We start from the raw sequence: 27,518 nt of genomic DNA, 5'->3' as shown, positions 1-27,518 counted from the left end.
GGATCACACATCTCAAAGAACCTCCAGTTACAGGTAAGTAATCTCATGCTGTACCAAGGTTCCAAAAATGAAGAACTCTGCTTGAGAATATCACAGGGAGCAAATAGCCTGGCTATGTCAGTGCTTCTGATTGGCAGGATTGTGATGATTCTTTTTTCTTTTTGTCTGAAGACGTTTCTTTCAGGCTGCCTGTGAGGTTCCAGAACTACAGGATAAATTTAATGTTGATGAATATTCTGACTTGGTGACTCTCACTAAACCAGTTATCTATATTTCCATTGGAGAAATCATCAATACACACACTGTAAGTATGCACCAGTTGCATTTATTTCTTACAGAACAGCCCTTCTGAACAATCTGTTATGATTAGTTTAATGTTAGTCATTTAATAAATGCAAAGGTTGAAGTTATTGTTCAAAAATAAAAGACAGTATCTTCTGAACTGTCAGTATGTTGAGGTCAGTAGTTTCTGCTTTTTAAGATTTTCTTTTTTTCTTGTAAGGTCATCTGACTAATATTCTTAAGTCTTATGTGATGCTGCCAGACATTTGCCTGCTAGTATCTAGATGAATTCTCTCCAAAGAATATCAGCCTAAATAATGTAACTCTTAAATTGGGTGAAACAAGACACAGGAGGAATAGTTACATGATTATTTATATTTGTATTAATCTAGCTGCTCTTAGATCATCAAGATGCGATTGCACCTGAGCACAATGATCCAATTCATGAGCTGCTGGATGACCTGGGGGAAGTTCCTACTATTGAATCCCTGATAGGTGAGCTGCTCTTCTTTTACATGAGGGGGAGATGTGATGTTCTTCTGAGTACCTCCAAGTGTGGTTAAAAAAATTACTATAAAGAACAATCATGCTTTGGGAGGGAATTGTTGCTATACAAACAGCAGCAGCATATAGTATGCTAATCTACGTTATCCCACTGGGCTTTTCCACCTGTGTCTTCTATGAATCTGAGAGGCAATGTATCGAATCCTTTCCTTTTGCTTTCCCTTCACCCACTAATTTATTAATTGGATAAAAGTGGACAAATCTTGCCAGAGAAACAGATTTAAATTTTATAGTCAGCCCCTTTCCAGATGATTAATATGTATATTAAACAACACTTGTCCCAGTATGGATTTTTGACATAACTGAAATTAACTAGGGGAATCACATTTTGCAGCCTGTGTAGGCCAAGGTTACTGCACAGCCTAGAGGCTCCTTGCATCTCTCCATTCCCCTCCACAAGCTCTCTTTGTGACACCTTCTGATCCCCCTCTTTTTCAGGGACTCCTTGCAGCTCCCCCCAATCTCTCTCTTCTGTACACATTCCCATTTCTTCCTCCTCCCATACCAGGTCACCCATTCTTCCCCTCATACCACTGACTCTGTGTGCACCCCCATTCCCTACATTTTCCTCCAGTGCCTGGGCTCTGTATGCCTCCCCTTCCACCATACCAGGTTTCCCCAATCTTCCCCCACTCTCTCACACACCTTCCACCCCTCACCAGGGACCTGAATTTCTAATGTGAAAAAAACACTGACAAATATTTCAGTCCTCGTTCATAAAGCATAAAGGACTGGTCTACGCTTAAAAGTTTTGCTAGCATATCTATGTCAGTAATTGACATAGCTATACCAGCAAAAGCCTTAGTGTAGACATATCAGCCAAAAACGTCCTTTTGCCATTATAGCTGATTTCATTCAGGGAACTATTATAAGCTATACCAACAAAAGAACTCTTTTGCCAGTACAAGCTGCATCTCTACTAACTGTACCAGCAAACCCTTTTTAGTGTAGACAAGGCTAATGAAGCAACAAAGGGCACAAACTGAATTTCTTTTCCATTGTAGGTCACATTTAAGTTCATTAGCAGAGAGTCAGGTTGAGATACGAGATGTAACATACACACCCACTGATTTGTATACATTTGAGGCACCAAAAACTGAGTTGATATGAAATCTTTTTTTTTTTTTTAGCATTCATTTTCTATGAGTTTGCTGAAGAAGGAAGAATGTTAGGAAATCCTAAATTACATGTGTGCAAGATTAACATGTTTTTAAAATCCATAAATTATCTGTAAAAGGTCCTTTTAAAAAAATGAATTGATTGTTCTTCTGTACGGTGCCGGAAGGAAAATACTGCAGAGCCCAAACAGTCCTTGACAATGTTTGAATGCATTCTAATCTGTGTCACTATCTTCTGGCATTGGGAAGTAACTCCCCTTATTGATAACTTGCCTCTCCTTTTTTGTCCCAGGGGAAGGGTCTGGCAACATTAATGACCCCAACAAGGAGATGCTAGCAAAGACTGAAGTTTCTCTTACACTGACTAATAAATTTGATGTTCCTGGTGATGAGAATGCTGAAATGGATGCAAGGACAATCCTGCTGAAGTGAGTGATGGGTAATGGCCTATAGCAGTTGTCACTTAAGTAAGGGGTAGGATATGAATTTTATAGGTTGGGCTATGTATGAGGGAAGAGAAAAGCAACTGTGACAGGAAATCAAAGAAATTAATCCAAGCTTTTAAAGTGCATACAGCTTGTATCCAGTGCCTCCTAGATTTTTGTGATCAGTGAATTTGTTCCAGGATAACCTCTGTACTGGAGAATTTAAGGTTGTCATTTTAAAAAAGTGTTTTTGGTTTTCATTATTGTGGGACAAAACCTTCCAAACACAAGCTAAGTGTAACTGATGTAGTGAAGTCTCCCAGTGTTTGTACACCATCTGAAACAAGAGTTTTGAGTGGTGTAGATGACCTTTATTGATCTGAATACATTTTAACTCTGAAGCCCAATGATGTCAATTTTAACTGTGAACATAATTAATGAATTCACAGTAAATATTTTTAGCAGACGCCCTCCCCACCCCCACCCTCAGATGACTTCTCCAATGCAGTTCTGTGTTTTCAAATTTGTGACACATTGAAAGTATCTGGGAGGGGAAATGTGCAATACTTAATCTGATGTTAAATTCAACTCAAGAAATACTGTAATGTTGCATTAGCCACTTTCATATTTAATTCAGTAAAAACTTTAAGACAAATTCTCTGCTGTGCCTCTCAGGAGGTGCAAGCTGTGAGAGCAGGGAATACAAGTGGTAATTTACAGGGCTTTCCTCACAGCTGCTAATCACTTGGTCTTGCAGTACAGTAAACCCCAAAAGTTAAAATATCAGGAGTCAGACCACAAAACATGAGATTGTCCTCAAAATCATGAGGTCTTATAAAAAAAATCACATTTTTAATCTCTTCTGATTTTGAACTTCCCTTGCTCTGCATGACAGTGATCAGATTGGAGCTGCCTCATTATCACACATGCACATTGATTGATTGATTGTAGCTGAGTTTGCATCTCTAAAATCTATACCTGCCAACATCTTGCGATTTAAAAAGTACATTACACAAACTGTATAAAGGGTTACCGGATGGTGCAGAGGATTTCCAGGTTCTCTCAAAATGCTAGTTAATTAATTTTGTTCCCCCATCCCTACATCTGTTAATTATGCGCTCCCTGCATCAACTCTTCATCTTCACCCCCAAATCAATTTTGTGTCCCCTGGACCTCGCATCTGCCCCATACATACCTCAGCTTGCTCTCCAGCCACTCCTCTTCCTGCACTTTGCCCCGTCCCTCAATACACCTCTGTTCCTTCTGCAGCCATGGTGGTTCTTCACTCACAACCCCTCCCAAACCGAAGGGGGTATCTCCAGAAAGGGTCCTCTTCTTTCCTTTCCTAGGCCTGGTGTTTTAGGGATAGAGAAGAAGAGGGAGGAACAGAGAGAAGCCATTTTTAGAAGGGTGGGGAAGGGAGCAGAGCCACCCTCAGCAACCATCTTTTTCTGCTTCCTCCTCCCCTCTTGTGAAAATGGTGTCACCTGTTCCCCCTTCCTCTTCCTCTACCCAAAAACTTCTGTCAGATCTGAGAGACAGGGATGAGCTCTGACTGCTTGACGCAGTAGGTTTGATTGGCCTTCTTCCCCAGGAGATGAGGAAGTGAAAAAGGCAGCCAATCAGAGAGGGTTTTCCCCTTGACAGGTATGACAATTACATTATGCCTGCAGCCTTTTGCATCATCATGAGGCCATCTGCAGCTGGGACCAAAACTACATTACTTACAATAAAATGGGGAGAGCTGTCAATAATGTCACCCCACCGGCACACATCTATGCTGGGGCTGTGTTTTTGGAGGCATAATTCTCCCATGTCAACTTGGGGGTGGAGGCTGTTTCTGTCCCGTTTCAGTTGCCAGAGTAGCGTAGTGTGTCTTAGTGAGGGGCAGAATCTACCACTTTAAATTGAGAACTTACTTGAAGCTGCCACAGAATGTCCAGGTCTTCTTCGACTTTGTGTAAGCCTGCATCCCACTATAGGTACACATGTGCACCATGCATGCAAGGACAGGTTTTTTTTTTCCAGCTAGCAATGTCTGGCAGGGCCACACCCTGTGCTGCCTCCTCGTGTTTCCATATAAAGGCATAAAAGGCCAGGCAGCCCTGCCCTCCCTCAGTTCTGTGATAGCAAGTTGGAACCTAGTAGGGTCCTATCTGTTGATAGAACTCTAGTGAGCTAGTGCTGAAAAAAACCTCTGAAAATCTTCAGAACTCTTTTCAGTACTTACTTTTACCTAGCTGACTGAAATCCATCAAACAGACTGTCTTGTTCCAATGTAATTTCCTCCCCTCTTCCATACAAACCCACTGTACAATGTGGCAGAATCTGAAGTGGGTTTCCAACTTTGCCCATTCTGTGACAGACTCATCCTGGTAAAGGATGGTCACAGCAGATGCTTTTTCTGCTTGAGTGAGGTGCATATCCCTAGCAGATGTTTAGTCTACTTGTCGTTTTCAGCTTGAACCAAAAAAATCGCATAACTTAAGTTCCATCTCTTAGATCAGTTAATGAGAGTGGTGTCCAACACAGAAATTCTGAGTCAGAGCTGTGTAGAACAGCTAAGGCTAGAACCTCCAGCATGCTGTCAGGCAACCGGGCTACAACCAAGACACTGTCAGGGAAATCGGTACTGAGTAAACCACTGGTACAGCGTCACAATAGACTGAGCGGGAATGATAAAAGCACCAATCTTGGGGTGTGTGTCCTCCTATGCCGGGAGGCATGGGAAGACCCCAAGGAGAAGTCCTTCAAGAGTTGCTAGACAGCATCAGGCCAAGAGAGAGGAGTGAGTGGTGCAGCATGGTCCACCGGTATTAGTACCTGCACCACACCAACAGCACTGGCACTGATGCCAGTCTTGACTTCTGTATCAGCACCAACTTACAAACTAGCACTCACACTATCGTCACCAGGACAAACTCTAGACATGCTTTTGGCACAGAGATGCCTGCTGATACTGAGGAAAATCCCAGTACTGGTGGAAGAATCATAGAATATTAGAGTTGGAAGGAACCTCAGGAGGTCATCTAGTCCAACCCCCTGTTCAAAGCAGGATTAACCTCAGCTAAATCATCCCAGCCAGGGCTTTGTCAAGCCGCATCTTAAAAACCTTTAAAGATGGAGATTCCACCACCTCCCTCAGTAACTCATTCCAGTGCTTCACAATCCTCCTGGTGAAAAACGTTTTCCTAATATCCAACCTAGACCTCCCCCACTGCAACTTGAGACCATTGCTCCTTGTTCTGTCATCTACTACCATTGAGAACAGCCTAGCTCCATCCTCCTTGGAATCCCCTTTCAGGTAGTTAAAGGCTGCTATCAAATCCCTTCTCATTCGTCTCTATTGCAGACTAAACAAGCCTAGTTCCCTCAGCCTCTCTTCACAAGTCTTGTGCTCCAGCCCCCTCATCATTTTTGTTGCCCTCCGTTGGACTCTCTCCAACTTATCCACATCCTTTTTGTAATGGGGGGCCCAAAACTGGACACAGTACTCCAAATGCGGCCTCACCAATGCCGAATAGAGGGGAATAATCACTTCCCTCGATCTGCTGGCAATGCTCCCACTAATGCAACCCAATATGCTATTAGTCTTCTTGACAACCAGGGCACACTGCTGATTCATATTCAGCTTCTTATCCACTGTAAACCCCAGGGATTTTCTGCAGAACTGCTGCCTAGCTCGTCAGTCCGCAGTCTGTAGCTGTGCATCAGATTCTTCCGTCCTAAGTGCAGGACTCTGCACTTGTCCTTGTTGAACCTCATCAGATTTCTTTTGGCCCAATCCTCCAATTTGTCTAGATCACTGTGTATCCTATCCCTACCTTCCAGGGTATCTACCACTCCCCCTAGCTTAGTGTCATCTGCAAACTTGCTGAGGGTGCAATCTACCTCATCCTCCAGATTTTATCCATTTTATAGTCCATTCATCCAACCCATACTTCTTTAGCAAAGCTTTTGATACAGTCTCCCACAGTATTCTTATCAGCAAGTTAAAGTCAAGGTATATCACGTCCACCGCTTTCCCCACATCTACAGAGTGAGTCACCTCTTCATAGAAGACAATCAGGTTGGTTAGGCATTACTTGCCCTTGGTGAATCCATGCTGATTGTTCCTGATCACCTTTCTCTCTTCCAAGTGCCTTAAAATGGATTCCTTGAGGACCTCCTTGAGGATTTTTCCAGGGATTGTGGTCAGGCTGACCGGTCCGTAGTTCCCTGGATCTTCTTTCTTCCCTTTCTTGAAGATGGGCACTATATTTGCCTTTTTCTAAACATCAGGGACCTCCCCCAATTGCCACGAGCTTTCAAAGATAATAGCCAATGGCTCTGAAATCACATCAGCAAACTCTCTCAGCACCCTCAGATGCATTGCATCTGGCCCCATGAACTAGTGTATGTCCAATCTTTCTAAATAGTCCTGAACCTGTTCCTTCAGCACTGAGGAATGTTCACCTCCTTCCCATTCTGTGCTGCCCAGTGCAGTAGTCTGATAGCTGTCCTCGTCTGTGAAGACAGAGGCAAAAAAGGCACTGAGTACCTCAGCTTTCTCCACATTCGCTGTCACTGGGTTGCCTCCCCCATTCTGTAAAGGGGCCACACTTTCCCTAATCTTTCTCTTGTTGGTAACATACCTGTAGAAACCTTTCTTGTTCCCTTTCACCTCTGTTGGCACAACTTATAGAAGAGAGATACTCTTCATCATCATAACAGGTACATTTTCATCCTGGTACTGAGTTGGGAACTTTCCCCTGTACAGTTCTTGGCCAGCACTATCAGAAGGCTGGAGGAACTGTTTGACCCACAGGCATGGTTGTGGCAGTGGATGGGCCGACCTACAGGACCCATACCCCTATGGGATGCCATCATGGCTATTCTGGAGGTATTGGGGACAGCCCACTAGAGCTCCCAGGAGGAGCTTGCTCACAGTGGATTCTCTGTACCTTGAATTCTTTAAACCATGATTTGAGGATTTCAATAACTCAGTCATAGCTTGAGGGTCTATTACAGGAGTGGGTGGGTGAGGTTCTGTGGCCTGTGTTGTGCAGGAGGTCATAATAGTCTGCTGACAAAGTCTATGAGGAGATGATCACCCTCTCTCACAGCTTCATCAGGTAAACCCCAGACATCAGAACATCAGGAAAAGCAGCAACTCGATCTGCTGACACACCAGTGCCCCACTTCACTGCCGAAGAACATCATGCAATGAGGCAGTTGCCTCAGCCATGGTACTGGCACTAGATGATTTCAAGGCCTTTCAAGACCTCCCATTAAGGATTGCAGACACACTTGAGAGTGATACTTTGGTCATAGCACAGAAGTCACACAAGTTCTTTTATGTTGTCTGTCCAATGCATGTTACCCTCTTAGACTGTCAAGGCCTTATAGTAAATGCTGGACACTGCAACTCTAACAGCAAAAAGGATAGAAACACACTATCAGGTACTTCCATCCAGGTTTTAAGTATTTTTACTCTCACCCTCATCCTGGATTGCTGTTGGTAGTTTTGGCCATCCAAGAAAAGTCCTACTTCAACTGAGAGCACTCCCAAAGGGTTTGTCTACATTGCAAAGTGAACTCAATTCATGTTCAGTCGACATTCACCTGCCAAACTAATGAAGTCAATCAGGTGTGATCACACCATGCTCATTGGGTCGGGGGAGTGCGTCCCCACCAGCCTCGCTTGCATTGATGGACAGAATGGTGCACCGTCTGTAGCTATCCCACAACGCAACTAGCCACTGGGACTTTTGGGAAGGTCTTCAGACTCCCATGATGTAATGTCCTCCCTCCCTCCCCTGATGTCAACAGCAAACAAACGAACATTTTTTCATGCCATTTTTCAAAACCTTGCATAAGCCGTGCGTACGCCATTACTAGAGAAGCATGGAGCCTGCTCAGCTTTGCACTATCATCGTGAGCATCACAAACACCTTGCAACTTATCCTGCAGTATTTCCAAGGCTGAGAGAGGAGCCAAGGCCAAGAGAGGAACCGAGAAAGGAACCGAGAGAGGAGCAGAAAATTGCGAAGTTACTCAAGCCGCCCTGCTGCAAGCCATCGAATGAAACAGTTCCCAATTACTGCTGGCTGTCGCGCAGCAGCTGAACTCTGGGGAGCACTGTTTCTGTTCCCGGGAAACAAGCACTGACTGGTGGATTGATGTTTCCACTGAGTTAGATCGGCGGAATGGACCTGGCAGTGGAGACTCATACATTATGTGGTCAATGGAAGGCGGCTTCCGTCAACCTAAATTCACAATGTAGACCAGGCCAAAGTCAAAGATCTGAAGTGATTGGATCTACTGGGAAAGAAAGCATTCTCTGCTTCGCTTCAATGAAGGGTGGGCAGCTGTCAGGCCCTTTTATCGAGATTTGATTTCCTCACATGACACAGAGTCTTGACACTGATCCTAAAACTTTCTTATGTGGCTAGAAAGAAGATGAAGGACATAGTGTAAGAGGGAGAATTAGTAGCAAACATGTCCTTACAGGCTGCATTGTATGCTGCAGATACATCAGTTAGAACTATGGCCCCAGTTGTAACTGTGAGCAGACATCATGGCCTCAGCCTCGGATATTCCCCATGAAGTACAAGTCACTATCAAAGATCTGCTGTTTGAAGATTTAGGATTTTCATCAAGAAAATAGATAGTGCATCACACTCGCTCAAAGATTCTGAAATAACCCTGAGATCCTTAAACATGTACAATTCAGATCCACTGCATTCGACACCACAGATGCTCCCATGGCAGCTTTCACCACCTTTGCCGTCGAAGCACTTGGGCTCTCCAGTGCCACTGTTCGCGCCAGGAGCAATGCTGCCTGCAGCACTGGCATGCTCAGTACCAGTGGTACCGCTTTCATCAAGGGTACTGATTCCTGCTTTGTTCTGGGTGAGAAATGAATCAGATTGCCTATTGACTCCCTCAGGCATCGCTTTGCCCATGTCACTGAGGTCTCGGGTCTCTTCTGATTCCAAGCTGGGAGTCAGCACCTTCCTGTTCCACATCACCCAACAAGCTACAACTCCACCAATGGACCTCCATGAATCCTAGGGCTGGTATGTGGCCCTGTAGCCTGGCTTCTACTAGCTACCAATGTCTTATTCGTATCAGTGGCCTCCTTGGACTCAGTGGGATGCTCCTTGCTCGTGGAGATCCTGCTTTTCATCCTGTTCAAAGATGAAGTCACCCGCCAAGTCAACAGTGGTGACTGCGGATTAGCTGCAAGCCTAAGCATTGGCAGTCTTCCTCCCTGTGGAGCCGCTGGAGTCTTTCCTTCCAGGTGTGTCTTCTCCTGTTTTGGCACAGCCAAGACCTTCATTCTCATCTCTGGACGATGCCATACTTCCTGGTTCCATCCTCCCTTCCTATTCCAGAGCACTTTAAGGCATAACAGGATCTTTTACATTGCATAGCCACATCTTTTGGCATCCAGATGGAGTTTCTCTGGGAGAACACACAGTAACTTTCTGCAGCCCGCAGTCCTTGGGAGAGTGGCCCTCGCGATTTAATGATGTGCTCCTCGAGCTGGCAAGAACCCTGTGGAGTACACTGGCCTTGATACCGCCAGTTGCTAAGCACAGGGATTTGAAGTGTTCTCTTCCCATCTGGCCCCAGATTCCCTGCTTGTAATGGTGGTGAATGACAGGGCCTGGCAGAATAGGTTCAGGTCTACCCCCAAGGACAGAGAGTACAGGTAGTTGGATCTTCTAGACAGAAAGATCTGTACCTCATGTATCTAAATTTGAGGACCAGTTGTCCAAGGCCTCGTGAGGAGTTTTGGGCATTGATTTCGGAAGACTGCTTGGGAACCAAAATATCCCTGCAGTCCACCCTTGATGTTGCAGGCACCTCACTTAGGATGATGGCCTCAGCAATAACTATGAGGAGGACTTCCTGGATTGCAAATCTCTAGGATTGCTTTGGACGTCTAGTAAGCTATTGAGGACTTGCCTTTTGGCGGTTGAATCTTGTTATTGGACAAGACTGATGACACTTTGCACTCCTTTAAGGATTCCAGTGCTACCATGAGGTTCTTGGAAGTGGACATGCCATTCATGCAAAGATGCCACTCTGGAACTCAGCAGCAACAATATCCCCTGCAACATTCTTTTGCACAGCCTTTCCCCTCTTCTCCCCTGAAACAATGGGACTACCCTAGAAAGAAGGATAGAGCCCACAAGAGGAAGTAATCAAGCTCAGGCTTCGAACAGTCCACATGCCTTCTCTCTGTACCTGCTAAGCACCCATTTTGACTCCTTAATCCAGAGCACCAGTCCAGTCGTTCCAGCCTTTTCGTCCTGATGGGACAGGCCCATTTTTACAATGCTTGGGACTCAATTACCTCCAATAGCTGGGTCCTAGACACTGTCAAATTGGACAGCGCAATCAAGTTTCTCTCCACGCTCCCTTCCCACCTCCCTCCCTGTCCCTTTTCTGGGATCTCTCTCACAAGACACCACAAATGAAGCAGGTCAGCTCTCCGCTGGCTTTGGGAGCAGTGGAGGAAGTTCTGCTGGAACACCAGGGCCACAGCTTTTATTCCCAGTACTTTCTGATACCAAAATCCAAGGGTGGATTGAGACCCATCCTTGACCTTCATCGTCTCAACAAGTTAATCAAATACCATGAGATTCTGCATGGACCCTCTATCGGCTATACTCCCTGCACTGTCTCAGAACAAATGGTTTGTTGCTCTTGATCTCCAAGATACTTACTTTCATATAGGAATTATACCAAGCCATAGGAAGTTTCTTCATTTTGTGGCAAGAGAATGCTACTTTCAGGATACGATTCTCTCCTTCGGCCTCTCTTCTGCTCCCTAAGTCTTCACCAAATGCCTGGCTGTAGTCATGGCATATCTCAGGAGGAAAGGAATTCATATCTTCCCATACTTTGATGATTGGTTGCTGAAGGGCAGCTCCAGAGAGGAGGTTCTTGCCCACATCAACATGTTGTGTTTGCTCGACAATCTGGAACTCAACTTAAATACTGGAAAGTCAACCTTGGCTCCCACTCAAAACACTGAGTTCACTGGGGCACTGTTAGAGTTCACAAGATTGAGAGTGTTCTTACCAGACAGCTGGCCACTTCCAGGCAATTCAACAACTCTGCCTCAGCCTGCAATCTCAGCCCACCACGACAGTCCAGGCGTGTATGAGCCTGATGGGACACATGTCCGTTGTACGCAGGTGGTCCAGTTTTCAAGGCTGTGCCTTTGCCCTCTTCAGATGGTGTACCACCACAGGATGGTGTACCACCTTGCCATGCATTCCCTAGACAGATTGGTTCCCCTTCCCTACTAGTACTAGACTCATTGCACTGGTGGGCATGCCCACGCAATGTGTGCCAGGGCATGTCCACCTTCGCTCAGCCTCTCTCCCCTTCATTTGGCCCTCTCCCATCAAGTTAGTGGTTACTGGTGCTTCCCTTCTGTGTTGGGGGATGCATCTGGATTCACTGAGGGTGCAGGGCCTGTGGTTGGAACAGGAAGCCTCACTCCATATCAAGGTGCTGGAACTGTGAGCCTTCCACAATGCATGTCGTGCCTTCTGGGACCATATCAGGCACTCATTGGTTCACATACTCACTGACAATACCACTACAATGTACTATGTGAAAAAACAAGAGAGAGCACGTTCCAGGTTACTCTTCCGAGAGGCGATCAACCAGTGGCAATTCTGCATCAAAGAGGACATCACTCCAATAGTAGTCCATTTGCTGAGGGTGCAAAATCATCTCGTGGACCATCTAAGCAGTTTTCTCCTTGAGCCACAAGTGATCCCTGAATGTGAGTGTCCTCCAGGTCGTCTTTAGAACATGGGACATCCCCACGATTGACCTGTTTGCGACAAGGGAAAATAGAAAATATCACCTATTTTGCTTCCTGGGCGCCTCACTCCAGGCTCCGTCTCAGATCCCTTCCACTGCAGCTGGCAGACGGCTCTTCTGTATGCCTTTTCCCCTTACTCCAGTCATTCCTCAGGTCACCCTCAAGCTCAATATGGATTGGGCCAAGCTCATCCTTATTGCACCAGTATGGCTGAGCCAGTGCTGGTTCCCAGACCCCCTTGCTCTGTCAGTTCAGCCTCCCATACCACTTCTTCTCCATCCCAGCCTGCTCATAGTCGCACTCTTCATCCTGCAGTCAGCTCCCTGCACCTTATGGAGTGGCTGCTACATAGCTAAATGAAGAGGAAGAGCAGTGCTCAGCCACTGTCCGACAAGGCCTACTCGACAGCACTGGGATGCCTACTTAGCAAAGTAGAAGAGGTTCTCGGTGTGGTCCTTGACCTGTGGAACCCAACCAACAGGGGCTTCTATACAGGATGTCTTGGAGTACCTGCTACATCTTCAGAAATCAGGGTTTGCATTCAGTTCCCTGAGAGTCTGTTTGGCAGCAATATCAGCATTTCATGCCCCTGTTCAAGGGAAATCAGTTTTTTCCAGTGCCATGGTGACGAGATTTCTAAAAGGGCTTCTCTGCTTACATCCTCTTGTCCGAGAGTCAGTCCCCCTGGGGACCCAAACTCGGTTCTGATGGCACTAATGGACCCCCCCCCCAATTCAAGCCCCTTTGTTTCCTGTCTGTTGCCTCTCCTGTCTCAGAAAGTTGCATTCCTGATAGCCATCACATCTGCAAGAAGCATGCATGAGTTGCAGGTCCTGATGGCTGAGCCGCCTTATGCTCAATTCTCCAAGGATAGCGTAGTGCTGCAACCATACCCAAAGTTTTTATCAAAGGTGGTCTCTCAGTTTCAGCTGAATCAGGTAGTATATTTACCTGTGATTTGTCCCTAAACTGCATTCCTCTCTGGAGGAACGGTGCCTCCACAGTCTGGATGTCAGGTGATATCTAGCCGTTTTATCCAGACAGGACTAGACCTGTCTAGTCGTGCTTTGCCTCATCTGTTCGTGTCATATGTAGACCGCATGAAGAGGCAAGCAGTCTCAGCACAGACCATCTCCTGTGTCAAGATTGCATATGAAATAGCTTCGGCTATGCCTCCTCAGCAAATACAAGCTCACTCCATGAGGGCACAAGAGACATTGGTAGCGTTCCTTAGTGACCTTTCTATACTGGACATTTGCAGGATGGCCATGTGGTCATCCATACATACGTTTACAGACTATTATTATGCTATTACCACATCTTCCAGAATGAACACAGGCCTCAGAAGGGTGGTCCTGTGACCCCTATTTTAGTAGATTTCAAGCCCCGCCTCCAGATTGGGGTACTGCTCTTGAGTCACTGAAGAGGAATACATGTCTGCGTCTACTCAAAGAAGAAGTAGTGGTTACTTACTGTAACTGGTTCTTTGAGATGTGATGCAGCTGTGTATTCCACAACTCACCCTCAATCCCCCGTGCATCGGGGTCTACTGCTGACTCTATGGCCTATTTTAGGCCTTATCCTCTTGCTGAGATTTGTAGAGCAGTTATTGGAGTTTAATCCACATATTGGCCAAATACTAGCATCCCACTCTGATGGTGGGCCAGTGGTGCTACAGTCTTTATTTAACTGAGAATTCCTCAGCCCACCTTCCATCTGGACTGGACTGCTCACAAATCTCCCCAGAGTGGGAGCGCAAAGAGGTCCTTGAAAAAGAAAGGTTATTTAAAAATAAATTTAATTGAGAGTTGATTGAGAGTTGCCTCTTTACTTTGCCCTTCACCTCTCACCATCCCCTCTGCCTCAAAGTTCTCTACATCTGGGACTCTGTGGTGCAATTGAAGGACCTGAGGCTGTCGTGAGGCTGCGCTCCCTTATATGTAGTGTGATGTGTTGACTGTTCAGCACCATGGGGGACCATGGGATGCTCATGCAGTCCCAATAATGCACCTTTCATGATGGCTGTGCAAGCTCAAGGGGTGGGGGGCATCATCCCCAGAGTGGGAATGCACAGAGGCAACTCTCAAACAACCAGTTACTAGTAAGTAACTTTTCTTTCTTTGGCATTCGCAGAAGTCAGGCATGCGTATTGACAATGAAAGGGCTATAGACTTGCTTGCAAATGGCCTGATGTGGGTCCGGTATGAATATGACTGGCCTAATGTGGATCAGTGACAGCTTTGCTCTCATTTCAGAGTTGAAATAGGATTGATTTTGTTTTGTTTTAATGTTTTGTCTCCTACTCTCCCTGGTTTCTTTTCAGTACAAAGCGTTTGATTGTAGATGTAATCCGCTTCCAACCGGGGGAGACACTGACTGAGATCTTGGAAACTTCAGCCACCCATGAGCAGGTATGAAAAAGTAGTTTGGCTCCACTTCTTAGGCTACTGGATTCTTTTAAATCTAGATGTATGTGGGTGCAGGTACACATGGAAGCCTAAATTTTGGGATGATGGTATATGTGGCAATTTAGGTGGCATATCGCTGTTGGAGACCAGTGTATATAGAATAGTGATGGGAATATATAGTATATTTTATTTTTACTCTTGTGATAATTGGATTGTTGGAATCCATATGCACAGATGGATGATGTAAGAAGCAGATTTCAGATAGGCTAGTGCTGCTTCTAGGATGTGAATGAGTCTACTAGGTATTGTTTAGTTCAACCACGAATTACTGTATTCAGTGCAGGAATCACTGGATGAAATTTTGTGGCCTGTGTCTGTCAGAGATTAGACTAGATAATGATAATTTTCTCTTATAGCTTTAAAATCTATACATCTACGAACTTGTAATTTTCTTCTCTCCTAGGAAGCAGAGCATCAGAGAGCTATGCAGAGACGGGCCATTCGTGATGCCAAAACCCCTGACAAGATGAAAAAATCTAAATCTGTGAAGGAGGATAGCAACTTGAGTCTTCAAGAAAAGAAGGAGAAAATCAAGACAGGCCTGAAGAAGTTGACAGAACTGGGAACTGTGAACCCAAAGAATAGATACCAGGAGCTAATCAATGATATTGCCAAGGTATTCTGACAGAAGGTCACAGGTGGTTCGTTGGGTGTTTCAAATTATGACCTCATCATGTGTCACTCTTATACAATCTGCAATAGTGCACATGGCAGGAGTTTTCCAAAATATTAAGGTAATGTGACAACTGCCTCTCAGAGACATGGGTAACACATCATCTGCTGATAAACTCTCCAGTCCTTCACATACATGCAGGAATTCACTTTTCTCATAAACACCTTTGTTGAATATGGGATCTCTGTGACTGTGAGGGAAGAATGTTTTTATTTTCTTAGGGAAAAATTCCTGAGAATCAGTCAATAAGTGTAACATTAATGTTCCTCTTTTTTAACTTCAGATCCTAATGCATGGTCTTGCCCTCTTTGTTCCCTCCTTTTTAAATTTAAATTAATATATTCTAAAATAATTTCTTTACAAAGGTTACTCATGTAAAGAAACCTTATCTTGCATGTAAGAACAGAATAAACCTTCATAATACTCTTCCATGGGCATCCTCAGTAAACAATCCTCAGTAGAGGAGAGAGAGAGAATAAAAAAAATCATAGCTGCTGTCATGTTTCATCCATTCTTATAGTGATGACAGTTATCTGACTGTCAAATATTTACCAAAATTAATGCATCCAAGAGGTTTACAAATACATAAATAAAATAAGTTGTCTCCTTTATAGATCAGGTAAGACTAACCCCTTATGTAATGCCTAATTATCCAAAATAATAATGGAAGTTAATTGGGACACTAGACATTTTCATTTGTCATAAAAATCATCAAAATAACATTTCTTTCTAAAAATAAAAGATTAGTTAGCAAGGAGACAAATGAAAAATTGTGCACCAGTTTTATTAAACTTACATTTCAAGACATCTAATTTCTGGCTATAATGATATATTTGGTTAGAAAGTCTGTAAAAGTGCTAATTAATGTCTATATTAAACTTGAAAATGTGTGTTCTCTTAATATTGTACACTGGTTTGATAAAGGGAGCACCCAGCAATGACTTAATGGATAAAGTTTCACATATCTACCATCTTTATTTAGGACATCCGGAACCAGCGCAGATACCGTCAGAGGAGAAAGGCAGAACTGGTGAAGCTGCAGCAGACTAACAGTGCACTCAACTCCAAAGCCACCTTTTATGAGGAACAGGTGGATTATTATAAAAGCTATATCAAAACCTGCTTGGATAATTTGGCCAGCAAGGGCAAGTGAGTATCTCATAGCAGTGCTGGGTTTTTGGGAAAGGAATGCATAGATCACAGCTGAGAAGAGTCATCCAACCACCTCAAAGCTTTTCCATTGGGGTTCCTGGAAGAGTAATTTTCTGAGCATGGGAGGATCTTAGTCATGTAATAAAATCACTGTGAGCCCTGGAAAGGGAACTGAATGATGGTAGGAAGGTCTGAGATGGAGGAGAGTGGCTGGATCATGTGAGAGGGCAAAACGTGGAGGGGAGCGAGGAAAATGGCTAGATAACAGCAGGTGGACTGAGGAGCAGGTGGACTGAGGAGAATTAATTAATTAATAATTCCTAGAGCAGATCTTTTAGAAAAACATCCAGTCTTGATTTTAAAATTGTCAGTGATGGAGAATCCACCATATGGAGGTTCCAGTGGTTAATTACTGCCACTTACTCCTGACCAGTCTCTGAGTTGAACTGTCAGCATGTTGTGGTCTGTCCTCTAATAGATGAGGCAGTTTATAATTTTGAGTTCCTTCTGGACATTTTACTGCTTCTAGCTGCCCAAAGAACAGAAATAGCTCTTTCCAAATTTTTAATAGTGAGATCGATTAATCATAAGAACAGATTACCAAGAAATGTGGTAAATTCACTGTCCCTTGAAATCTTTAAATCAAAACTGGATATTTTTCTGAAAGAGATGCAGTTTTTCAACCATAAAGTATTGGGCTTGTTGCAGGAATTACTGGGTGAGGTGTTCTGTAGCCTGTGTTATGCAATAGGTCAGAGTAGATGATTATAAGGGTTCTTTCTAGACTTAAAAACTACGGCTGGATAGTAAGGAGATTGTATGCAGCTGAAGTGGGGGCGAATACCCTGTAGCTTACCATCCTGGAGCTACTCTGAATTACATAGAGCTGCTGCCTACTGTCCCCAGGGATCATCTCTGCTATGACCCCTTTCACCCACCCATATCTCCTACCCAGCAGACCAGGAGGGGATTGTGTAGATCAAGCAATGATAAGATAGGGTTTTCTGCACATGGGGACAGTCAAACGGCTGAATTTACCAGGTTTTACACCCTCTTTAGTGCAAGTGAATCAATGCAAAGGAGCCATAGCATGTTCCAGAATCTGACCATCCTTTCCAGTCTGAAAAAAGATCAAGCAAAAAGGGAAGGCGCCATAGATGGATGATGAAAATTATCAGACGCCTGTAGAGACTGTAAAGATTACAGCTGTTTAGAGAGTAGAAGACTAAGAGTGGAAATGTTAGAAAGAGAAAAATAATAAATAGGGAGAGCCTGATTTAACTATATTATTAATCTTTCCTCATAACACATGAACCAGGGTAGTCAATGAAAACAAAAGACATTTTTAAACTAATGAAAGGAAATAGTTGTTAGACCATTCACAGTTTTACACACACGCGCAATATAAAGGATTTAAATCCTCAAGCACCAGGAGATAAATCAATTATCTAATTGCGTGCAGTTAAAAAGACACTTCTATAAGTAGTTTATTCCATTATGGGGATATTTGTATGTTCCTCTGAAGAATCTGGTACTAACAATGTCAGAGCTTCCTCTGAAGCATCTAGTACTTACAGTATCAGAGACAGGAGGCTGAACTAGATGCATCATTGTTTTGATCTGGACTAGCAGTTCTTATCTTCTCCATTTATATATTGTTGGGGTGAGGAACACATTAGATGTGGGTTATGGTTTGTGAGCATTGCAGAATTGCCTGTTCAGGAGGAGATTTTTTAACCTTGCTTGGTAAGGGCATAGAGGAAACATGAAAAAAAGCCTAGGAATGGAAATGGGGGAAGGAGATGACGGGGGAATTGTGGTTGGAATTACCGGCAGGATGAGGAATAACACTGTAAAAATGGTGTTTGAAACAGGATGCAGTGAACCTGTCAGAGCCTTGATCGCAAAGATGAGCAGTTTAAACTTGATATTCTGGGTAACAAGGAATTAGTGAGGGGTTTGAAGAGGGGAGTGAAGTGGTCAGATAGGGCAAGATAGTATTAGCAGCTGCACTCTGGACAAATTGAAGGGAAGAGAAGGAAGAGGATAGTACAAAAATCAAGTCATGACCGTGTATCAGTTTATATGCATCCCTCCTTGGGTCATCATGCTCATCAGTTGCCTGCACTCTTTTAGTGTCTGTTCTCTTGTTGGAATCTAACTGACAAGGCACTTTGTAAACACAAAAACTTACCCATTAGCCTCACAATGAATAGGAGACTGCTCAATATTAAATTATTTATATGTGATTAGCACCCAAAACCCCTACCACGATCAAGGCCTGATTGTGTTGGGTACTGTATATTTACATGTGCGTGCAGGCACATACATATATAAATAGAATATAAACATATGGTCTCTGCCTTAAATAACTTATAAATATAGAATATTCATACATATTAACAACTATTAGTTAGACAATACTAATTTATTACTCATTTCCTGCCATCTACCCAGATCAGTTCAAATTCTCTCGTTGTTTGAACTCATTCTTGTTCCTTCATTCAGCTAATTTTATTACTTATTTTTCTCAGAGTCTCTAAGAAGCCACGGGAGATGAAAGGCAAAAAGAGTAAAAAGATTTCCCTGAAATATACAGCGGCCCGACTCCATGAGAAGGGAGTTCTGCTGGAGATCGAAGACCTGCAAGTAAACCAGTGAGTATCCTTTTAACCTTTAAGCCTAAGGTCCAGCTTGTCATCTCCAGCTTGTTGCAAACACCTTTTCCAGGGCTTCAAACAAAATTCCAACTCTCAGCCTGTGAGTAGTCTCTGGGTTCCATCAGTCACCAAAAATATTCTGTAGAGACTTGTCTGAAATAATGACAAACTGATGTCTGGTTGCCCTCTTAGAACTGTGTAGTGTTAATAAAGTCATACATTTTTAAGGCCAAAACACCAATATGAGCATATGGTCGGACCTCCTGCATAGCACAGGTCAAAGAGCCAGTAATTTCTGCTTCAAGCCCATCACTTCTGGTTGAACTAGAGCAGTGGTTCTCAAACTATGGGGTGTGCCTCTCAAGGGAGATGTGGGACTGTGTTAAGGGAGGTGCGAGCTCTCTGGGTTTTTTAAAGAACTCTGGCTGTCAATCCTGGGCGGCTGGGGCTCATGGACATGGGGGGGGGGGAGAGGTTAAAGGGGACAGCCCGAACCCCTCCACCCTGGGGCTGATTGCCAGACCCCTTCTTTCCCCCGCCTGGGGCTGATAGCCCAGGCCCCACTGCCTGAGCTTGGGCTGTCCTCTCCTGGCCTTCAGTACCTCACTAGGAAGCAGCCAGGCGTGGACTCTCCTCCCTCCCTACCCCCAATCCATCACCTAGAGGCCATGGCAGGGTTCTGACTGTCAGCTCCAGGGTGGTAGCAGCAGCGCAGAGGTAAGGGGTGGCAATGGAGCGCTACGTCTGTTGTAAAAAATGATATAGACAAATATCACTTTTCATATTGCTACCCTTACTTCTGTGCTGTTGCTGGCATGGTGCTCCCTTCAGACCTGGGCAGCAGTACATGTACTTTTGCGGTTGGGGATGGGCAGCTGTAAAGGACTACCAACACAAAGAAAGGGGGCACAATGAAATAAGTTTGAGAACTACTGATCTAGAACATATCTTTTAGAAAGACCTCCAGTCTTGATTTAAAGGCTTCCAAGTGATGGAGAATCCATCTTGTCACCAGTTAAGTTTTTCCAATGATTAATTACCATACTGTTAAAACATTTCACCATATTTCTAGTCTGAATTTGTCTACCTTCACCTTCCAACCATTGGGTCTTATTATGCCTTTTTCTGATAAATTAAAGAAATGTCCGTTATCAGACTTTTTATAATCCCATAGGTGCAATTTTATGCAATCCACACTGCATGTTCTTAGTATATGCCAGAATATTATATTCACCAGTACAGAGCAATTCCTTACTACTTTCACATGAAACAAAGATGGGATCCAGCAGATATGTAGAACACATTATGTCTTTATTATATTTGAAAAAATTCTAAGGTTGCTGTTCTGTGGGTGATCTATCCATAGTCCCATTAGGTGCATGGTGTGTGGAAATACAGAGTCTGAGTTCATGTTGTTCTTCTTCGAGTGCTGGTCCATATGTGGATTCCAGAGTGGGTGCGCATGCGTGCCATGCACTGGAGCCAGAACTGTTTGAAGTAATGTCCGTTGACCCAAGTGTACATCGTGCATTGGCCATGTGGTTCATCCAAAGTCTTATGAAACTGCGTGGGTCAATGCTCTCCAGTTCCCTCTTACCACCCCATGGTCAGAGTCGAAACTACTCCTCCTCTTTGCTGTTAGCTTGCGAAGAAGCCCTTTTCTTCAAAAGACTGTTTTTATAGTTATAGTGTATAGTGTTCTTATATTTACAGAGTTAGTTAGTCTAGTTAAAATCGTTAGTTCCCCTTACAGGGCATCCCACCTGTTCCAGGAGACTATGCCCCGGCAAGCTGGCTTTAAAAGTTGTGCGTCATGCCCATGCTTATTCTCCATGAGCAACGAGCACTAACAATGGGTGTACAGCCATGGAGAGTCTCACGTTGTTCCCTGCTGCTCCATTTGCCGCTCATTTCCTCTGTACACTCATGAGGGAAGAGAACTTCATGTTTGGGAAAACCTTATGGAGGTGGCAATGCACCCATATGCGTATTTGGATCCGGGATAGGCTGATCCACTGGAGCGTCACACCTCACCATTGGTGAGTGCTCCCCTGGCTCCCTCCCAGGCAGCACCGATGGCACTAGCACTGTCAACAAAGGCCCACTGTGCTCATAAGATGCACAGCCACAGACCTACGGGTGGCTCCCTGATGGGGATTGCCCCAAAATGCAGCATTGCCTCCCCAAGCCACACCATGTCGGGTGAGAAGTTGCGTGTCAATACAGCTGCTCCACCACCAAAGAAGACAAGAATGGAGGACAAATCTAAGCACCGTAAAGACCAGCACGTCCCATCTTTGGCACTGGTGACTGAGTCCCCATCTTCACCCCCGGCACAGTCCACGCCACTGGGACTGTCTGAACTTTCACACTCAGTCCTGTGCACACCTGGCCACTTGTCCCCACTTACGCCAATGGCCGAACTCTTACTGCCATATGTTGGCTCCCATTTGCATCCTGGCTTGCCAGTGCCCCTTGAGCTCCCGTGCCCTGCGGATGAGCCACTGTTGGTTGAGCAGCACATGACTCCACTCCCATCCGCTCCACCAGCTGTGTCGCTGTCCGGATTGGCTTCACACACATCTGCTACGCCTCATGCACCACCAGTACCGCCCGTTCCGACGGCGCCACCTTTTGTGCACCAGCCTTCCAACCCCAAGTGGTCTTCGGAACTGCACCCTGCATTTTCCCCAATGCAATCATTCAGCCCAGAACCTAGATGCCTATCCTATGCACCGGTGTATGGACCCCTTGCAGAGGCATGGTTCTGTTACCTTCGTGAGCCCCCATTTCCCGCGGATCCCTATGCCTGGCCTTATTGGCATGATTGGAACCTCTATCGCAGCCATGGTGGACCACCGCTCCCTCACCATTGATCTTCGCCTGTTCACAATGCCCCTCACTCAGTCTACAAGGAGTCTCAGGACACCGCCTCACCATCTGCACCAGTGGCACTGTCAGAATATCTGGTGCCTCATCGTCCTCAGATGACCATCGTCCACCTTCTCTTTCGCCCCCAGATGACCACAGCCAATATCAGGATTTGCTTTGTTGCATGGCTGGAGCTCTAAACCTTCTGGTGGAAGATGTGCAAGACCTCCAGGACCAATTCCTGGACATTTTGCAACTGGCTGGCCCATCCATAGTATGCTTCTGCAGCTGGCTCAGGCCATCTGGCACGCCCCAGCTTTTGTGCTTCCACACCAAAAAGCGGACAGAGCAACACTACTTTGTCCCTGATAAGAACACAGACATCTTGTTCTCCCATCCCTCTCTGAACTCTCTAGTGGTGCAGGTGGCAACTGAGCATATCCACCAACAGCACCTCAAAGCGACCCCTCCAGATCGGACCACCAAAAAACTTGACCTACTTGGGCGCCAGGTCTACATGTCTGCAGGCCTACAATTCCGCATTGCCAGTTACTAAGCCATACTGGCAAAGTATGACTTTGTCTTGTACTCCAAACTGGCGGAGTTTCAGACATCCCTCCAGGAGGACAAACAGGCTGAGTTTCAAGCAGTGATTGATGCCATGGACATTGCATCTCGCTCCTTCACATCTAGCTTAGTGCTTCACCATGGTTCCTGGCTCCAATCCTCCAGCTTCCCTAAAAAGGTCCAGACCACACTTGAGGACCTCCCATTTGACAATTAAAAACTATTTAGCGATAAAACTGATGAGTCTCTCCATTCATTCAAGGACTCTCAAGCCACACTCCAGTCCCTGGGCCTATACCCTCCGGTCACACCGAGCTTCTTTCCACCCTCACTACCCTGCCTATTCCACCTATCAACTTTACCCTCCGCAACAAGAACTGTCCCGTTCCCGTCAGCAATCCCAGCAAGCCCGCTATACCATGACTACTGCCTCCACCTCCTCTGCTCTTCTGCAGCACCCTTTCCAAGCACCCCTCTTGACTCTTCCCTCGAAACCCGCAAACCTTCCACCTTCTCCTGTGATTCCTCCGGTTATGTTTGAGGGTTGTCTTGCCCTCTTTGTTCGCAGTTGGGGCAAGATTACCACCAATCATTGTGTACGAGACATCATTCACCGGGAGCACCTCATAGAGTTCTCTCCTTCCCTCCCTGCCACCCTCCCCATGGTGGCCCTGGGGATCTGGCCCAACGAAATCTCCTCCAAGAAGACGTGCATACCCTCCTCTGGAAGGGCGCCATAGAACCTGTCCCACGTCACTATCGCGGCCATGGGTTCTATTCCCCCTATTTCCTTATATCAAATAAAGAGGATGGCATTCATCCTATTTTGGACCTACGGGCACTAAACCAATTTAGCCACAAGTTTAGACTCAGACTATAAGGTCAGAAGGGGCCAATATGATCATCTAGTCTGACCTCCTGCACAAAGCAGGCCACAAACTTCAGCCACCCACTCCTGTAATAGAGCCCTAACCTAAGACTTAGGTATTGAAGTCCTCAAATAATGATTTAAAGATTTCAAGGTACAGAGAATCCACCAGCAAGTGACCCATGCCCCATGCTACAGAGGAAAGCAAAAAAAAACCCAGGACCTATGCCCTTGGGGAAAATTCCTTCCTGACCCCAAATATGGCCATCAGTTAAACCCTGAGCATGTGGGCAAGACTCACCAGCCAGACACCCAGAAAGAATTCTGTGTAGTAACTCAGAACCCACCCCATCTAACATTCCATTACAGGCCATTGGGCATATTTACCGCTAGTAATCAAAGATCAGTCAATTGCCAAATTAGGCTGTCCCATCATACATCCCTTCCATAAACTTATCAAGCCCTGTCTTTAAGCCAGCTAGGTTTCTTGCCCCCTCTGCACCGCTTGGAAGGCTATTACAAAACTTCACCCCCCTGATTTGTCTAATTTCAAGTCTAAACTTCCTGATGGCTAGTTTATATCCATTTGTCCTTGTCCATACTGGTGCTGAACTTAAATAACCCCTCTATCTCCCTGATATTTATCCCTCTGACGTATTTATAGAGAGCAGTCATATCTTCCCTCAGCCTTCTTTTGGTTAGGCTAAACAAGCCAAGCTCTTTGAGTCTCCTCTCATAAGGCAGGTTTTCCATTCCTTGGATCATCCTAGTAGCCCTTCTCTGCACCTGTTCCAGTTTGAATTCATCTTTCTTAAACATGGGAGACCAGAACTGCACTCAGTATTCCAGGTGAGGTCTGACCAATCCTTGTATAACGGTACTAACACCTCCCTATCTCTGCTGGAAATACCTCACCTGATGCATCCTAGGACCACATTAGTTTTTTTCATGACCACATCACACTGATGGCTAATAGTCATCTTGTGATCAACCAATACGCCCAGGTCCTTCTCCTCCTCTGTCACTTCCAACTGATGCATCCCCAGCTTATAGCAAACGTTCTTGTTATTAATCCCTAAGTGCATGACCTTGCACTTTCCACTATTAAATATCATCCTATTTCTATTACTCCAGTTTACAAGGTTATTCAAATCTTGTGGTATGATATCCCAGTCTTTCTCTGTATTAGCAATACCTCCCAGCTTTGTATCAGCCGCAAACTATATTAGCACACTACCATTTTTTTGTGCCAAGATCTGTAATAAAAAGGTTAAATAAGATTGGTCCCAAGACTGATCCCTAAGGAACTCCACTAATAACCTCCCTCCAGCCTGACCATTCACCTTTCAGTATGACTCGCTGTAGTCTTCCCTTTAACCAGTTCCTTATCCACCTTCCAATTTTCATATTAATCCCCATATTTTTCAGTTTAACTAATAATTCCCCATGTGGAACTGTATCAAATGTCTTACTGAAATCTAGGTAAATTAGATCCATTGCATTCACTTTGTCTAAAAAAAATCTGTTATCTTCTTAAAAAAGGAGATCAGGTTGGTCTGGCACAATCTACCTTTTGTAAAGCCATGTTGTATTTTGTCCCAATTACCGTTAACCTCAATGTCCTTAACTACTTTCTTTTTTTTCCCATTTTTTCCAACACCTTGCATACTACTTAGGTCAAACTAACAGCCCTGTAATTACCCAGATTGCTATGTTAACAATTCTCCAGTCATATGGTATAACACCTGAATTCCTTAAAAATCCTTGCTAATGGGCTTGCAATTTCACATGCCAGTTCCTTTAATATCCTTGGATGAAGATTATCCGGGCCCCCTGATTTAGTCCCATTAAGTTCTTCTTTATGTCCATTTTTAATTAGGTGTATGCGTGCCGCACGCACCGGTGCCGAAAATTTTTTCCCTACTGGTATCCATAGGGCCAGCTCTAGTGCCCTCTGCAGTGGCATGCGTACGCCCTTGTATAGGGTGCTGCCGGCCTCCCTCCCTTCTAGTTCCTTCTTACTGCCCGTGATGGTGCTGGAACCCTCTCTTGCTCTTGCAAGTATTCATAGTCCTAGTGGTTTATTCATTCATTCGTTAATCTAGTGTACATAGTTGTTCTCTTAATAGTTTAATAGTTAGTTTAGTGGACTTTATCCCAGAGTCAGGGCATGCCAAGATCCCCAGGGTTTAAACCATGCACTTCTTGCAAGAAGCTGATGCCTCTCAGTGACCCTCACCAAGGTTGTTTGAAGTGTTTAAGAGAAGCACACGTGCGGGAAAAGTGCAAAATTTGCAAAAGTTTTCATCCTCGAACAAGAAAAGACAGAGACATTAGACTCAGGGCCATTCTGATGGAATCAGCACTTAGACCGGTGTCAGAACCACAGTCAGACTTGGCACTGAGCACTACAGCGTTGACAAGAAGTGCTCCCCCAGAACTGTCGGTTGTTTGGCACCGATCGACATCTCCAATGTCAAAAAAGCGTTCAAAGAATGGTCTTGCCAAAAGGGGATGCTCACAGGTACTGAAACTGGTTAAGAGACCAGGGATGTCAGTGAGACCCACATCGGGCCATTTGTCTCTATCGGCACTGGAAGGATCTCCGCCTCTATGTGTGTTGAGCATGGTGTCCGTACTGCCGCCAACCCTGGGAAATGGCAGAGGGCCCCGTCACTTGGTGGTTCCCACCATGCCTGAAGCATTCCAGGTGATGAAAGCCCTCCTAGCAGGTTCGGTGCTGCCTACACCTAAAGAACGGAGGCCTGCGCACCATACGCTGACTACAAATTTGTCAAGGGGAAATCCAGCGCTTGAATGGTCCCCCCAGTGAGGTGCTGATAATCGGACTATCAGCGGTCACTAAGCCAACAGTACCGGTCCCTGGAGCCATGTCACGAGGGGTCGAGATCCCACTCCAGTCTCCGGACCATGCCTTGGAGCACTGGCACCGATCTCCAGAGTGTTAGCACCAATCCCTGGAATGATGGCACAGGTCATCAGAGCGCCACTGTTCTCTGAGACTGCGACACCAATCCAACTCCTGAGACAAGTCCCCGGAGCCCCAGCACCTCTCGCCGAGTCTTTATAGGAAACCTACGGCAAAAACATGGTCGCAGGACTCCCAAAGTGAGGGTTCCCAACACTGCTCCCCGATGCTGAAGTACCAGCATTCAAGAGGCGGTGCAGAGAGGCAAGCAGCACTAGCTCCTCCATGGTCACCCAGGGACAGTTCTTTGAACTTGGAGGGAGAAATAGTAGTCCCTCCAAAGGGACAGCCTGTCTGCCAGCCGTCCAGTTCTCCCATGCTGCCCCAGATAGGTTCTTGGCCACAGAGTAGTGGCCTGGTTCCTGGCAGTTTTGGAACCCTGAGCGGGTTCCCACAGTACACAGTTCCACAGGCTTATTCAGCAACGGGGACCTTGGTACCGTGTTCTTCGATAGTCCAGGGAGGGGCACTGGACTTAGATGTGGACTCTGAGCAGGAAGGGGCACCTTCAGCCAATCAATTGGAGGCTACCCCGCCCAGTAGCCGGTACTGGACGCAGTACCCCCTCCGGTTCAAGCCTCCTCTCGGAATGAGGCGGTAGCAGGGCCTTCCACATAGGCCCTTCTGGATGACTTCAGGGCCCACCAGCTCTTGTTAAAGCAGGTGGTGAGCAACTTAGGGCTCAAGATAGAGGAGCTCAAGGAACCGGTTGATGACGTACAGGCAGAAGTTTGAGGCAATCCTGGAGGAGAGGAGAGCAGGGGCCAAGTCCTCTTTGCAAGTGGCATTGGATGCTGCATACTCAGTGGCTAGAGCTATGGCCTCCACATTCTCTATGAGGAAAGCATCATGGGACCTCTTTGCAACTGCACCAACCACAAAGTTCCCCTCTTCTGCTCCAAGGGTGCTCTCGGACCCAGTTCACAGGGAGATGCACTCCTCCTACCCTGGACATCTGACTTCTGATATGCCTTCCCACCCATCCCACTCCTCCCACAGGCCCTACACAAGGTGCACCAGGACCGAGCCAATCCTCATAGCTCCCC

At 45.5% G+C, this 27,518-nt stretch overlaps 1 protein-coding gene across 2 annotated transcripts in view; it reads left to right on the top strand.

Moving 5' to 3' along the window:
- IQGAP1 (IQ motif containing GTPase activating protein 1) overlaps positions 1-27,518 on the top strand; it is a 146,133-nt gene that overhangs the window by 106,015 nt on the left and 12,600 nt on the right. For both annotated transcript variants that reach the window (XM_067555378.1, XM_067555379.1), the window contains exons 30-36: positions 172-304; positions 675-777; positions 2,257-2,392; positions 14,548-14,635; positions 15,096-15,308; positions 16,348-16,514; positions 19,052-19,174. In XM_067555378.1, coding sequence (XP_067411479.1) covers positions 172-304; positions 675-777; positions 2,257-2,392; positions 14,548-14,635; positions 15,096-15,308; positions 16,348-16,514; positions 19,052-19,174 — 963 coding nt within the window. The remainder of the gene's footprint in view (positions 1-171; positions 305-674; positions 778-2,256; positions 2,393-14,547; positions 14,636-15,095; positions 15,309-16,347; positions 16,515-19,051; positions 19,175-27,518) is intronic.

Source organism: Emydura macquarii, unplaced genomic scaffold (assembly GCF_026122565.2).
Source record: "Emydura macquarii macquarii isolate MOO-44397 ecotype Brisbane River unplaced genomic scaffold, CSIRO-AGI_Emac_v2 contig_1644, whole genome shotgun sequence".
Classification (NCBI taxonomy): Eukaryota; Metazoa; Chordata; order Testudines; family Chelidae; genus Emydura; species Emydura macquarii.
The sequence above is the reverse complement of the archived record's forward strand: the minus strand, read 5'-3'. Positions and strand labels throughout refer to the sequence as shown.